This window comes from Neophocaena asiaeorientalis, unplaced genomic scaffold (genome assembly GCF_003031525.2).
Source record: "Neophocaena asiaeorientalis asiaeorientalis breed wild unplaced genomic scaffold, Neophocaena_asiaeorientalis_V1.1 scaffold67, whole genome shotgun sequence".
NCBI classification, from domain to species: Eukaryota; Metazoa; Chordata; class Mammalia; order Artiodactyla; family Phocoenidae; genus Neophocaena; species Neophocaena asiaeorientalis.
Genome location: NW_020173731.1, coordinates 3,246,601 through 3,262,423, shown reverse-complemented (window position 1 = coordinate 3,262,423; position 15,823 = coordinate 3,246,601). Strand labels below are relative to the sequence as shown.

The 15,823-nt window shown below is 40.8% G+C and overlaps 1 protein-coding gene across 1 annotated transcript in view; it reads left to right on the top strand.

The window, feature by feature from the left end:
- Nucleotides 1–2,296, top strand: part of SMYD2 (SET and MYND domain containing 2) — a 29,693-nt gene extending 27,397 nt beyond the window's left edge. The window contains exon 11 of the mRNA XM_024751060.1: nucleotides 1,876–2,296. Coding sequence (XP_024606828.1) covers nucleotides 1,876–1,956 — 81 coding nt within the window. The 3' untranslated portion in view covers nucleotides 1,957–2,296. The remainder of the gene's footprint in view (nucleotides 1–1,875) is intronic.
- Nucleotides 2,297–15,823: the final 13,527 nt, after the last annotated feature.

The following is a 15,823-nucleotide window of genomic DNA, read 5'->3' as shown; positions in this document are numbered from 1 at the left end:
CCTTGGCTGCCCACCAGCCATAGGAGTGGGAGGGGGGTGGATCCAGCAGGCGGCAGGGTAGTAACTAACTGAGCCTTTGGCGCGTTTGCATCCTGACCCTTCTGTTGGGAAAGGGGTGTCCACATTGTGGTTACAGGTTCACAGCTGTGGGGAAGGGGGTACTTGCCCTTTGTCCCCTGGGAAGCCACGGAAGTGCTATAAGTATGTGATCATGATACGAGGCTGGCATTATTAAAATGTCTTTTCTGGTCCACTAGTACCGATAAAAAGAAAGGAAAAATAAAAAAGAGGCCGTGGATAGGTCAGGAGACCGTAGTGAGGGAATTCTCCAAATTGCTGCCCTTTGGGATTTATAGGTTCGTGATGCCTGATTATGGTGAAATCAAGGCAGTTGGGTCTGGAGAGGCCCTCAGCATGAGGATTATCCATTTGCAGTTTCTAAAATAGGCTTAATAATCATTGTTAGCGTTCATTGAGTATGGTTATGTGCCAGGCCCTGCCGCTCACAGAAGCACAGCCACCATCCCAAGTATTGGTTCTCATTGCTGTTTATATAGGAATCAACAGTTGATAAGACACAATCTTTGGGACAATTATTATTTATGTAGAAGACAAAGGTTGATAAAATGTAACCTTTGGACAGTCTGTTTATACCTGTTAAGAGAATCTTTGTGAAAGTTGGGGCCGGGGACTAGGCCTGGATGCCTAATTCTCCAGATTCCCCAGATCTTCCCGATACAGTATACGGAAAGATGGAGTAAGGTCCGACATCCCAAAAGGAAGGGCCAGGGCTGACCCAGCCTAGAAGTGGGAGTTAAGGATAAAACCTTCTGTTTTTAAACTGTGGAAGTTGTCTTCTAAGATGCCATTTATTGCTTTGGTGAGGTTGGAAAAAAATTAACCAGTTAGGTCTCTACTTAACGGCAGAGTGCTGTTAAGTAACTAATTGCTGATCACCGAAGGATAGAGTAGACCTGAGGAAGGAACACGAGTCCTGACGTGAATGCAGAGGGCAAGGAGAGACATTTAAACCAGGCGATTCCTGAAGGCTTGCACCCCTGTTGGTTTGAGATCTAGGAAGAGAATGGTAGAATAGAAAGGAAGGCCCGTCAGAGTCACAGGCCATCAAAAATTCCCCGTTTGGGGGACGTGGGAATAATTTAAGTTTTTCGATCTGTGAAGAATACAGTTGAATACAAAAGAGCAAAATAAATTATTACGGATTACCTTAGATACGTAATTCCTATGCGCCAGGCACTATTCTAAACACAAATAGTGTTGTGTTTAGACTTTCTGTTGTTGTTATGTGTATCAACAACTCTGAGAGGTACGTGTTATTCCTATTTTACAGATGAGGACAGTGAGGCATAGAGCAGTTAATTGCCCAAGGTTACACAGCTAGAAAGTAATGGAGCCACTGGAAACTCTTGCACTTAAAGAAACCTTATTAAATATGTGCTCTCTGGATTCCTCACATGAAACTTGTGCCTATTTTTAAGTTTTTAAAGAATATGTATAAAGATGTAAGCGTGCACTTTTTGAAAGGGAAAAACGGTTTAGTCATGTCTTATACATTAGTAATATGAACTAAAATCAAAAAGGTTTGTCCCTAAGTCAATTTCTCTATCATCTCTTCAGCTACTGAAGAATGTTTTCCTCAGCTGTAGAGACTGGGTGACTAGTCGGATGTGAGAGAATCTTGTCCTCTTTTCTTTTTTTAAAAGAAAGCCAGACTCTGGAGGCTAACACAGGCTCTGAAAGCCAGTTTGCATCCTGTGCCTTCAAGCAGAGAGGTCCAGCCTGAATTCAAGTTAGTCCGGGGGAGGGGCAAGGGGACTGGCTTCAGGCTCTCAACCCCTGTTCTCTCTCTCCTAGGCCATTGCCATCATGGAAGTAGCTCATGGCAAAGACCATCCATACATTTCTGAGATCAAACAGGAAATTGAAAGCCACTGAAACTATGCTGACATTTTAGTTTTTATTTAAATCCAAGTGCAAAAACCTTCGAGGATTTGACTGTTTCAAATCATACACGTCATGCCAGCATCTCTGTAAACTCATTGGAATGAAAACACAACTTGCACTTAACCTTACAAATGGCTTACTTGGATGTTGGTCTTAATCTTGAACCTTCATATCAAATTAATTTTTGAATGCTTTTTTTCCCTAAAAGATAATGGCATGGTTTCATATATTATAATTTTAAAATGCAGTTATTTTTCCCTTCATGCCTACTGTAATGTTCTAAACAAACATGAATGATGAAAGAGAATTAAAAAAGATAATAGTATATGAAGTTTGTGTTTTCCTCTGTCGGTCGGGCGGGGGGATGTTGAAGTGGTGATGGAGCCGGGTCTTGGCATGGATGTTGCACCTGTTCTGCATCAGGCAGGGAGCCCAGGCACGCTCCCCCCCAGGAGTGGGGTCTGCAGCCTCGTTAGCCTGCAGCTGCTTTCCCTATACAGTGCCCATGGAGGACGACAAGACCCAAGACTGAGAAGGTGCAAGAAGGGGGAAGAAAGGTATCAGTAGCTGAGAGCAGTTGAGTGATATGGGTGCCCCTCCCTGGCAGGAGAATGCGTCAGTTTCAGTTTTTTTCTGTCCAGTGTCTGGTATCCCTTCAGTGCATAATGATTCTGTGCTCAGGGTAAGCCTGAGCAGGAAAAACATTTTTTCCTTACCGACTCCATGTTCTTGAGCAAACGCTGATCTCTCCCTGCACGGCCGGCAGGGATTCAGCTTCGCCACAGCCTGGACCACAGCAACCTGCAAGTTTCTCAGCAGCTGCTGCAGAGAGGGGCACAGCCCTGAGCACTGCAGCGCAGGGATGTTTCTTGGATGAGTTTCTTCTGATCCAAAGACAGGAACCTCCCCATTAGGTAATAATTAAAGCCTGATGGAGTTTACACTCAGCTTTCTTTCAGATTCATGGTCTGCAAACAGCTTGGAAACAGCTGTGAATCTGGTCTGTTATCCTTCTTTCCTCATCTACAGACACCACACACATCTCTCACTCGCAGTTAACTGCACACAGCGGATTCAGCAGGTAGAATGCCTTCTCTTGTTCAGTGAAGTGCGTTAAGATGTTTACTGAATACCTACTATATGCAAAACATGCTCCAAGTGCATAGAGATGAAGAAGGCATAGTCCTGGCTCTGGGGAGCTTAGTGTTTTAAAAATGCAAATTTACTCTGTAGCTAGGCGTAAAATAAGCTTAGCCCAACATCTGTCTAGGTTTTATAAAATTTGTAAAGGTAATACTTTCTAAATAAATTTAAATTATATGAAAAAGTGAGCTGTTCCTTCTTTCTCAGCAGTCCTACCACCCAGAGGTAACCACTGTGATAGTTTGCTTATGTGGCCCCAGTGTTTTCCACACCCGTATAGCATATCTGTATAAACAGATTTAGAAAAACGAAGGCAGAATGGTACTGACATATTTTGTAGTCTGCTTCTCTGACCTAACAATAGGGACCCTTTTCATTTCAGCATTTACAGATATGCTTCATTCTCTTTAGAGGCAGAACGTTGCATGGAATGTGTATGTCATAATCTATTCAGCTGTTCTCTTATTTATGGACATGTGGGTTTTCCACTTTGCTGCTATTATAAACGACGCCACAGTGAACAGTCTTAGACGTATAACTTTGCTGACATGGGGTACCATTTTTGGAGACAGATTCCTAGAAGTGGAATTTCAGTATCAAATAGTGGAAACTTTTTTTTATTTGAGTAAGTATGGCCACATTTCCTTTTTAAAAAACTGCAGCAGGTACCAATAGAATATAATATTTATAGTATTTGTTTTCCTCTACCCTCATAACACTGTATTGTTTAAAAATTTTTTGCCAATATAATGTGTGAACTATTGTGTTTATATGCATTTATTAATGAAGTTGGGTGCTTTTTCATATACTTAGGAATTATTGTGTTTCTTCTGTGAGTTGATATTCACAGCCATTGCCTATTTTGTTATTTATGCCGTTCATAATAATTTCTAAGATCTCAATGTATATTGGAATATTAGCTCTTTGTCACGTGTTGAAAATATTTTCCCCTGGTTGTCCATTAACTTTATTTTTCATGACATTTGTACTAAGGCAGATTTTTTTTTTTTTCATTTTGAAATGAAGAAAAGAAATACAACTTTGTCTATGATCTATCTGGAATCGTTTTATTTAATACATTGTTTAATGGTTAAGGGATCTAATAGTACTCTAAACTTTTTAATGTTCAAAATTGCTAGCCACTTATGCCAGCATTGTTTATGGAATGATTTCTTTTCCCCTGCTGATTTGAAATACCATTATCATTTCCCTAAGACTTAGGTTTATTTCTGCAGTGTCTCATTCCATTGATCCGTCTACTATAGAAGTAAAGTACTTTTAACTATTGTTGCACTGCAGAACTTTTAGTATCTACTAAGGCTAATCCTTTTGCATTCTCTGGAGTTTTTCTGACCATTCTCCCATGTTTAACCCTACAAAGTACTTTAGAATCACTTGGCCAAGTCAAGTCCTCTCATGGCCTTTCTCTACTCCCCCAGCAAAAGTACTCCTGGAATATTTATTAGAATTGCATTGAACTCATTGGTGCTCAGAGAACTGACCTCTTCATGAGTCTTTCTATCCAAGAATGTGATGAGTTTATCAATTTGTCTACATTTTGCCTCTGAAGTAGTTTAGTTACGTTTACACAGGTCCTGCACATTCTTCTTAATTCCTAGATTTTATGTTTTCTACAGCTATTAGGAAAGAGCTCTTTTCTTCTATATATTTCTTAACTGTTAAGTCTGACAAGTTTTCCCTATTTGTTGTTAAAGATAATAAAAAGTAGAATCACATGAAATTGATGTGTTTGATCCTGTTTTTGTCATTTTATTGCATATTTGTGTGTTTTTCTTATATTTATCTTTTGCTCTTTTGAGTTTTCTTTTCTCTCTTTTTTAATTTGCTTCCTGCTAATAGAGTATTTGGAAATAAACAGGGCTATCTACTCATAGTTAGTTTTATGTCTAAACTATAGGGTAAGACTACTTTTTCTGTTCACCAACCAAAGAAATTGAGTCCATTTACTCATTCCATGAATGACAAATTAGTGTATGTACCTATTCTCTTGCCATTCTACTTCTTTCCATGTTCATTGGTATTTTGTCTAGTATCATCTTTTTTTGTTAAAGTAGATGCTGTACAATATGATATGTTATAGGTATACAATAAACTGATTCACAGTTTTTAAAGATTTTACTCAATTTATAGTTATTATAAAATGTTGACTGTATTTCCCCTGTTTTACAATATACTCTTGTAGCTTATTTTATACCTAATAGTTTGTACCTCTTAATCCCCTACCCCTATATTGCCCTCCCCATTCCCTCTCCACACTGGTAACCACTAGTTGGTTCTCTACGAGTCTGCTTTTTGTTGTTGTTATATTCATTAGTTTGTTGTGTTTTTTAAGTTCCACATGTAAGTGATTTCACACAGTATTTGTTTTTGTCTGACTTATTTCACCAAGCTTAATGCCCTCCAAGTCCATCCATGTTGCTGAAAATGGCAAAATTTTGTTCATTTTTATAGCTGAGTAGTATTCCATTGTATATATGTACCACATATTCTTTATCCATTCATTAGTTGGTGGACACCTAGGTTGCTTCCATATCTTGGCAATTGTAAATAATGCAGCTATGAACGTTGGGGTGCATGTATCTTTTCGAATTAGAGTTTTTGTTTTCTTCAGATATATACCCAGGAGTGGAATGTAGTTCTATTTTTAGTTTTTTAAGAAACCTCCATACTGTTTTCCACAGTGGATGCAGCAATTTACATTCCTACCAACAGTGCATGAGGGTTCCTTTTTCTCCACATCCTTGCCAGAATTTGTTATTTGTGTTATTTTTGATAATAGCCATTCTGACAGGTGTGAGGCAATATCTCAGTGTAGTTTTGATTTGCATATCCCTGATGATTAGCGATGTTGAGCATCTTTTCATGTTCCTGTTGGATGTCTGCATTTCCTTTGGGGAAAAAACCAGCTCTTCTGCCCATTTTTTAATAGGGTTGTTTTTTTGACGTTGGAATTGTATGAGCTGTTTATATATGTTGGATATTAGTCCCTTATTGGTCATAACATTTGCAAATGTTTTCTTCCATTCAGTAGGTTGTCATTTCGTTTTATCAGTGGTTGCCTTTACTGTGTAAAAAGCTTCTAAGTTTAATTAGGTCCCATTTGTTTATTTTTGCTTTTATTTCCTTTAGGAGGTGATCCAAAAAAATATTGCTGTGATTTATGTAAAAGAGTGTTCTATGTTTTCCTCTAGGATTTTTATAGTATCTGGCCTTACACTTAGGTCTTTAATCCATTTTGAGTTTATTTTTGTATATGGTGTTAAAGAATGTCCTAGTTTCATCTCTTACACATAGCTGTCCAGTTTTCCAAGACCACTTATTGAAGAGACTGTCTTTCTCCATTGTATATTCTTGCCTCTTAATTGACCAAAAGTGTGTGGGTTTATTTCTGGGCTTTCTATCATGTACCATTGATCTCTATATGTTTTTGTGCCAGTACCATATTGTTTTGATTACTGTAGCTTTGTAGTATAGTCTAAAGTCAGGGCACATGATTCCTTGAGCTCTGTTCTTAAGATTGTTTTGGCAATCTGGGGTCTTTTTTGTTTCTATACAAATTTAAAAATTATTTGTTCTAGTTCTGTGAAAAATGCCATTGGTAATTTGATAGGAATTGCATTGAATCTGTAGACTGCCTTGGGTAGTATGGTCATTTTAACAATATTGATTTTTCCAATCCAAGAACATGGTATATCTTTCCATCTGTTTCGGTTGTCTTCAATTTCATTCATCTGCATCTCATACTTTTCAGAGTACAGGTCTTTTGCCCCTTAAGTAGGTTTATTGCTAGGTATTTTATTATTTTTGACGTGATGGTAAATGGGATTGTTTCCTTAATTCTGTTTTTGCTAATTCATTGTTAGTGTATAGAAATGCAACAGATTTCTGTATATTAATTTTGTATCCTGCTACTTTCCCAAATTCATTGATGAGCTCTAGTAATTTTCTGGTGGTGTCTTTAGGATTTTCTATGTATAGTATCGTGTCATCTGCAGACAGTGACAGTTTTACTTTTTCTTTTCCAATTTGGATTCCTTTTATTTGTTTTCCTTCTCTGATGGCTGTGGCTAGGACTTCAAAACTGTTGAATAAAAGTGGCAAGAGTGGGCACCTTTGTCTTGTTCTTGATGTTAGAGGAAACGCTTTCAGTTTTTCACCATTGAGTATGATATTAGCTATGGGTTTGTCATTTATAGCCTTTATTATGTTGAGGTAGGTTCCCTCTGTGCCCACTTTCTGGAGAGTTTTTATCATAAATGGATGTTGAATTTTATCAAAAGCTTTTTCTGCATCTATTGAGATGATCATATGGTTTTTATTCACTTTGTTAATGTGGTGTATCACATTGATTGACTTACGGATATTGAAAAATCCTTGCATCCCTGAGATATCAATAAATACTACTTGATCATGGTGTATGATCTTTTTAATGTATTGTTGGATTCAGTGTGCTAATATATTGTTGAGGATTTTTGCATCTATATTCATCAGTGATATTGGCCTGTAATTTTCTTTCTTGTGATAGCTTTGGTTTTGGTATCTGGGTGATGCTGGCCTCATAGAATGAGTTTGGAAGTGTTCCTTCCTCTGTTTTTTGGAATAGTTTCAGAAGGATAGGTGTTAATTCTTCTCTAAATGTTTGGTATAATTCACCTGTGAAGCCATCTGGTCCTGGACTTCTGTTTGTTGTGAGTTTTAAAACTACTGATTCAATCTCATTACTGGTAATTGGTCTGTTCATATTTTCTATTTCTTCCTAGTTCAGTCTTGTGGTGTTGTACCAGTCTAAGAATTTGTCCATTTCTTCTAGGTTGTCCATCTTATTGCCATGTAGTTGCTCATAGTAGGCTCTTATGATCCTTTGTATTTCTGTGGTGTTGATTATAACTTCTCCGTTTTCATTTCTGATTTCATTGATTTGGGCCTTCTGCTCTTGATGAGTCTGGCTAAAGGTTTATCACTTTCATTTATCTTTTCAAAGAACGAGCTTTTTGTTTCATTGATTTTTTCCTAATTTTTACATCTGTATTTAATTTATTTCTGCTTTGATCTTTATGATTTTTTTTCTTTTATTAATTTTGGGTTTTGTTTGTTCTTCTATCTCTAGTTGCTTAGGCATCAAGTTAGGTTGTTTGAGATTTTTCTTGTTTCCTGAGGTAAACTTGTATCACTATAAACTTCCCTTTTGCTTTTGCTGTGTCCCACAGATTTTGGATCGTCGTGTTTTCATTTTCATTTGTCTCTAGGTACTTTTTGTTACCCTTTTTTATTTCTTCAGTGATCCAATAGTTCTTAAGTAGAATATTGTTCAGCCTCCATGTGTTTGTGTTTTTTCAATTTTTTTCTTGTAGTTGATTTCTAGTCTCATAGCATTGGGGTCAGAAAAGAAGCTTGATATGATTTCAGTTTTCTTAAATATACTGAGGCTTGTTTTGTGGCCTAGCATGTGATCTGTCCTGGGGAATGTTCCATGTGCACTTGAAAATAATGTGTATTCTACTGCTTTTGAATGGAGTGCTCTATACATACCAGTTAATCCATTTGGTCTAATGTGTTATTTTTATTTATTTATTTTTTTTTTGCGGTATGTGGGCCTCTCACTGTTGTGGCCTCTCCCGTTGCAGAGCACAGGCTCCGGACACGCAGGCTCAGTGGCCACGGCTCACAGGCTCAGCCGCTCCACAGCATGTGGGATCTTCCCGGACCGGGGCACAAACCCGTGTCCCCTGCGTCGGCAGGCGGACTCTCAACCACTGCACCACCAGGGAAGCCCTGATGTGTTACTTAAGGTCTGTGTTTCCTTGTTGATTTTCTGTCTGGATGATCTGTCCATTGATATAAGTGGGGTGTTAAAAATCCCTTACTATTATTGTGTTACTGTTGATTTCTCGTTTTATGTCCATTCATATTTGCCTTCTATATTTTAGGTGCTCCTGTGTTGCATGCATGTATTGGGTTGGCCAAAATGTTCATTTGGGTTTTTCTGTAAGATGTTACAGAAAAAAGCCAGTGGAACATTTTGGCCAACCCAATATATTTACAATTGTTATATCTACTTCTTGGATCGATCCTTTGATCATTATGTAGTGTCGTTCTTTGTCTCTTTTAACAGTCTTTATTTTAAAGTCTATTGTGTCTGATAATAAGTTTGCTACTCCAGATCTCTTTTGATTTCTTTTGCATGGAATACCTTTTTCTATCCCCTCACTTTTAGTCTGTGTGTGTCTCTAGATTTGAAGTGAGTCTCTTGTAGGCAGCATATGCTAATATATGGATCTCGTTTTTGTATCCATTCAGCCACTCTGTGTCTTTTGGTTGGAGCATTTAGTCTGTTTACATTTAAGGTAATTATCAATATGTATGTTCTTATTGGCCATTTTGTTAATTGTTTTGAATTTGTTTTTGCAGGTCTTTTTTTTTCCTCTTTTGTTCTCGTGATTTGATGACTGTCTTTAGTGTTACGTTTGTGTTCATTTTTGTGTGTATCTATTATAGAATTTCAGTTTGTGGTTACAATGAGGTTTTTATCTAGCAGTATATATATATATATGTATATATATATATATATATATACTCTCCTCCCCTCACAATTACTGTTTTTGATATCATATTTTTTATCTAATTGTTTGTGTATCCCTTAACTGCTTATTGTGGATCTAGGTGATTTTACAACTTTTGTCTTTTAACTTCCCTACTAGCTTTCTGTGTGGGTGATTTCCTACTTTTACTGTATGTTTGCCTTTACCGGTGAGCTTTTTCATTTAGCAATTTTCTTGTTTCTAGTTGTGGCCTTTCCTTTTTAACCTAGAGAAGTTCCTTTAACATTTGTTGTAAAAGTGATTTGGTGGTGCTGAACTCTCTTAGCTTTTTCTTGTCTATAAAGCTTTTGATCTCTCCGTCAGATCTGAAGGAGAGCCTGGCTGCGTATTCTTGGTTGAAGGTTTTTCCCTTTCATCATTTAAAATACCGTGTGCCACTCCCTCCTGGCCTGCAGAGTTTCTGCTGAAAAATCAGCTGATAGCCTTATGGAGATTCCCTTCTGTGTTATTTGTTATTTCCCTTGCTGCTTTTAATATTCTGTCTTTATCTTTAATTTTTGTCATTTTGATTATAGTGTGTCTTGGTGTGTGTGTTCCTCTTTGGGTTAATCCTGTATGGGACTCGCTGCACTTCCTGGACTTGGGTGACCGTTTCCTTTACCAGGTTAGGGAAGTTACCAGCTGTTATCTCTTCAAATATCTTCTTGGGCCCTTTCTCTCTTCTTCTGGGACATTCCCCTATAATGTGAACATTAGTGCTTGATGTTGTCCCAGAGGTCTCTTAAAATGTCATTTCTCTTCATTATTTTTTTTTCTGTTCAGTGGCAATGATGTCCACTACTCTGTCTTCCAACTCACTGATTTGTTCCTCTGTATCGTGTAGTCTACTATTGATTTCTTCTTCTAGTGTGTTTTTCATTTATTGTATTCTTCATCTCTGGTTATTCTTCATATTTTCTAATTCTTCGTTAAAAACTTGGAACTGCTTGGTCTGTGCATCCATTCTTCTCCTGAGTTCTTTGACCATCTTTATGACCATTACCCTGACCTCTTTCTCTGGTAGATTGCCTATCTCCATTTCACTTAGTTCTTCTTCCGGCGTTTTTATCTGGTTCTTTTGTCTAGAACATGTTCCTCTCCCAACACATTTTGTCTAAGCTGCTGTGTGTATTTTTACGTATGTGGTAGATTAGTGATGTTTCTTGACCTTGGAGAAGTGGCCCTCTGTAGCAGATGTCCTATGTGTCCCAGCAGCACGCTCCCCTCTCTTCACCCAAGCTATATACTCTAGGGGTTCCCCCTAAGAGGGCTGTGTGGGTCCTTCTGTTGGGGCGGGCTGGCTATGTGGATGGTCCGGTAGGCTTGGTTGGTCCCTAGCCCGGTTGGTTGCCAAGCCCCGCCTTGTGTGGATGCTGCTGGCTGCTGGTTAGCGGGGCTTGCTTGCGAGGCAGCTGGCTGCAGAACCTTAGGCAGCCCAGGCTAGTGCTGGTACACTGGTGGGCGGAGTCAGGATCCAGAAGACTCCAGGGCTGTTGCCTGCCCACTGGTGGGTGAAGCCATGTCCTGGATTTAGTGCTGGACTACTGGCAGGCAGGGCTGGGTCCTGGAGTTCGGCTGCAGGGCCCAGGGATCCTAGAGCTGGTGTCAGCGTGCTGTTTGGGGTGGGTGGGGCAGAGGTGGAGACCAGTTACTGACACAGTTAGGTATGGGGTCTGGGGTGTCCCAAAGCTTGTGTTGCCCTGCCAGTGGGTAGTGCCAGGGCCCAGCTGGTCCCAGGGTAGGGTCTGGTCTCTTTTGGGCAGGCTTGGTCTGCAGGCTGCAGGATTGTGGTTTTCTTATGTCTGGTGTCTGCCCTCTGGTGGGTAAGGCTGGTTTAGAGGTTAGCGCATGGCTGGTCTACAGGCTAGGCAGGGCTGGTGCCTGTCCACTGGTGGGTGGAGCTGGGTCCTTCCCCTCTGGTGGGCAGGGCCCTATCTAAAGGCATGTCTAGAGGTAGCTGTGGCCTCAGGAAGCTTTTAGGCAGCCTCTCTACTGATGGATAGGGCTGTGTCCCTGCCCAGTTAGTTGTTTGGCCTGAAGCATCCCAGCACTGGCACCTACAGGCTGTTGGCTGGGGCCAGGTTTTGGCACTAAAGAGCTAGATGTAGGATACCATGATGGTACGAGTCCCAGTGTCCACACAGTAGAATACACCTCGCTATGGCTGCCACCAGTGTCTCTGTCCCAAGGGTGAGCCACAGCCACCCCTGCCTCTCCAGGAGACTCTCCAAGACCAGCAGGTAGGTTTGACCCAGGCTCCTATCAAATGACTGCTTTTGCCCTGGGTCCCAATGTGCGAGAGATGTTGTGTGTGCCCTTTAAAAGTGAAGTCACTATTTCCCCCAGTCCTGTGGGCCTCCAGAAATTAAGCCCCACTGGCCTTCAAAGCCAAATGCTCTGGGGGCTCATCTTCCCAATGCAGGACCCCTGGGCTGGGGAGCCTGATGTGGGGCTCAGACCCCTCACTCCCGTGGGAGAACCTCTGCAGTATAATTATTCTCCAGTTTGTGGGTCACCCCACCCGGGGCGCGTATCGGACTCGATGATATCGCGAGTCTGCCCCTCCCACCCTTCACGTTGTGCTTCCTTATTTAGTTGTAGAAGATCTTTTCTGGTATGTTCTGATCTTGTTCATCAAGGGCTGTTCTGCCGATACGTGTGATTTTGGTGTGCTTGTGAGAGGAGGTAAGCTCAGAGTCTTTCGACTCCGCCATCTTGCTGGGCTCTCCTATATCATCTTTTTTTTTTTTTCCAAACTTGATGTAGTTTTTCTTTTAAAAACTATCATTGTTTCATTGCCACAGTCAACTTATGTACAGCACAATCTATGTGTTTAGTGAAATTTGCTTGCCATCTCCTTTCACCCCAGTGTGGTTTACAGTATCCTGATTTTCATGATGTGAAACAAGCCAGGACCTCTGTAGGTGAATGACTCCTTGTACAGTGATAGGACTGAAAGTGGGCTCCTCACTGAAGTGGTCATAGTGCCTTGCTACTCATCAAAGGGACATAAAGTATCCACCCTCATCACCCGGGGTTCACCATGTGTGTCTGTGGCAGTTGAGTGGCTGAAAATATGGGGCAGGGCAGCCACCTTTAACCTAGAGATGAGTTGTGCTGTTGATAAAGTTGAAAGACAGAAGCAACGATTTGGGTCTTCTATAGCAGCCTGCTGCTTGGCTTTTCTGGGCCAGCAGTTTGGGCTCTGAATAAATGACAGCTGTGGGGGGACTTGGCATTTAATACGGGTTGTCACTGCAGCTGTGAGTAAGCTCCAATTCTAGGTTCTTCGCTCCATTTACCTAACAAACAATCACCCCTTTCAGCTTTTTCCTAACAATGATGACTTTTGGAAATTTCAAACTGATTCTTCAGTGTGATCCAATTATACAGGAATGAAAAGTGGGTAGAAATAAATGGGCTTTAAAGAAGTGAAAAGGCAGGTTTTCCCAGATACGTTTGCCTATGAAAATAATCCTGAGAGAGAAGATGCTTTCAATTAATGCAAACATACATAGGACAGAAAAGATTCAGCTGTTTTCTCTGGAAAAAAAAAAAGTTTATTGCATTTGGAAGTCAATAGATATCTTTTACAAAAAAAGGTTAGAATAAAGATCTCACATTTGTAAAGGTACATATGAAACATTTTAATAACAAGGGCAGTGAGAACATAAACAATACACAACTAGGACCAATAGCTAAATACTTTATAAAAACAGATAGGAAACAGTGCAAAAATACTGTCAAAAGTCAGTTTCACACACCTCTTAATTGTGTATAAAACTGGCAAGCATAAGCTTATTTACTGATACAAAAAAGCACATAGAATAGCATGCATAATTTTATTTAAGGCTTTTAATATTATTAAATTGAGAGGGAGTCTATACCAAAGTAAAGTTGACATGTGAATATTAATCACTCCCCAACTTAGGGAACGTCCTATAAATGTCTCACTCCCTCTCTCCCCTTACAATTAGTTTGCAGTGAAGAGACTGGACCTCCATCTTGCAAGGTAGCAAATGCCCACCACGGGGAGAAGAATGTGTTATCAGGATCCCAAGCCCCTATCTGGAATGCATTTCTCACAGCAACAATACGATAGGTGGTTAAATGTCCAGGTCAGCCCATGCCAGCCAGATCTGGCTGACACCACCCTGCTATTCAGCCGTGTTGGACATCAGAAGGCTTCCATGGGCTGACCTAAAACCCTTAAGAACAAACTGGTTTCTACATTAGGGACTTTGTAGGTTCGAAATGAGACCTATTAAATGTCAATTGGTTTGAATGATAAAACAATTCACAACATTTTATAAAACACAGACCAAGGAAAGCATCAAAATACTGAATTAAGTCTCACAACAATAGTCCAGTGAAACAAAATAGATCAGCATGTTACTTGATGTAACACAAATTACTTCAGGTTATCTAATAGTCATCTGCATATGTAAACCTTTTTTTCCCCAATTACACGTCCTCAAGTTAGCTGACTATTGAAGGAACAAAGGACATACACAGGAAAGCATCTCTGATGAAGAGTAACCTTACTTTTGAAAGGATATGGGTAATAGATTTTTAAGATTTCAAACTGGCAAGAAAGTTCAGTCAAAGGAAGTTGCAATAACATTTTACGGTATTCCAAGTTGGGAAAAATGGCTCTGAATGACAGCTCTCAGTTCTAAGCTGAAGGTGTTTATTAGCTAACACTACATACAGTTCAGGGAGGTGGGAGGCCCCTGAGAAATGCTGAGAACGCCAGGCACCTCTGCTCTGAGAGCCAGCTGAGCTCAATGCAGAGCAGGGTTCCCGAGATGTTAGCAAACTAGTTCCACCCTAAGGCACAAAAAGACCCCAATCTAATGTTTTTAGCTTTTTCCCAAAACCTCTGTCAGGTGAGGCAGCCTCTGTGTTTCCCTGAAGGAGGAGGTGGAGGTGAGGAAGAAAAAAATAGGACACAATACAGACTGGATTGAATAGTGAGTGTGTCCTGCCCCTCCCTAGACAGTGGAGAACGGATCACAAGGCAACGTATAAATGTCCCTGCGGAGCCCAGAGCTTCACCCATTTCACCAGATTGGCCAGGCTGCGTAGAGGTGACGGTGAAGGGAACAGAGCCAGCAGGAGAAGGCTAGAAACAAATTAATCCGACTACACGTGTCACGATGCCAAATGCAGCCGCTGTGGCTCCACGTCAGCTCGCCTCAAAAGAAGCCTGAGGGAGTGGTGCAACCTTTGTCCTAAACAGGACTGACCATCGATCCAGCTTATCTTCCACTCCTTCTAGTACTGGACAGTGCCCGTCGCCAAGGGGAGAAAGGGGGTAAAGACAGCTTCCTGGTTGCCGACAGCACCTAGCTATTTTCATTATGGTTATTTCCCTTTGCCAGATTTCATTCCTTGAAACTACATAAATGCCAAATTTTACTTTTTGAAACTATATAGGCTTTTCAGGATTAAAATTAGATTTCTGAATTACATAATTTGGAGGGATTGAACAGAGTGGTTACCTATGACTAGATTCAGCTGCTTTGTAGGAGTTGCTAAAAGGGTAGGGAAAGGAAAGAAAAGGTGTGCTGTCGAGAGCTGATCCATAAAGCAAATGAAAAACAAGGCCGGCGTAGCCCTAAGTGAATGGGGTGCTCTTGGAAGAGGGTGACATCACAAAGTAGTCCCACCTGTGCCCTCAAGTGAGACAACGAATTGCCATTACTACTGATATATTGACGTCTTACCTGCTTTTTATGCCCTGATTAGAAACACGATGTGCTGGGAAGGGGAATCCGCTCTGCAGCCCCACCGGGCTGGAGGAGAGGCGCAATCAAGATGCACAGGAGGGGCTACCCTGGTGGCGCAGTGGTTGAGAGTCCGCCTGCCGATGCAGGGGACGCAGGTTCGTGCTCCGGTCCAGGAAGATCCCACATGCCGCGGAGCAGCTGGGCCCGTGAGCCGTGGCCGCTGAGCCTGCGCTCCGCAACAGGAGAGGCCACAACAGTGAGAGGCCCGCGTACCGCAAAAAAAAAAAAAAAAAAAAAAAAGCACAGGAGCTGTGATAGCTAACTCCAGAGCCATGTGGTTGAGCAAATCTTCTGCTAATAAGGTTGCAAGGAAAGGGAGGGCCA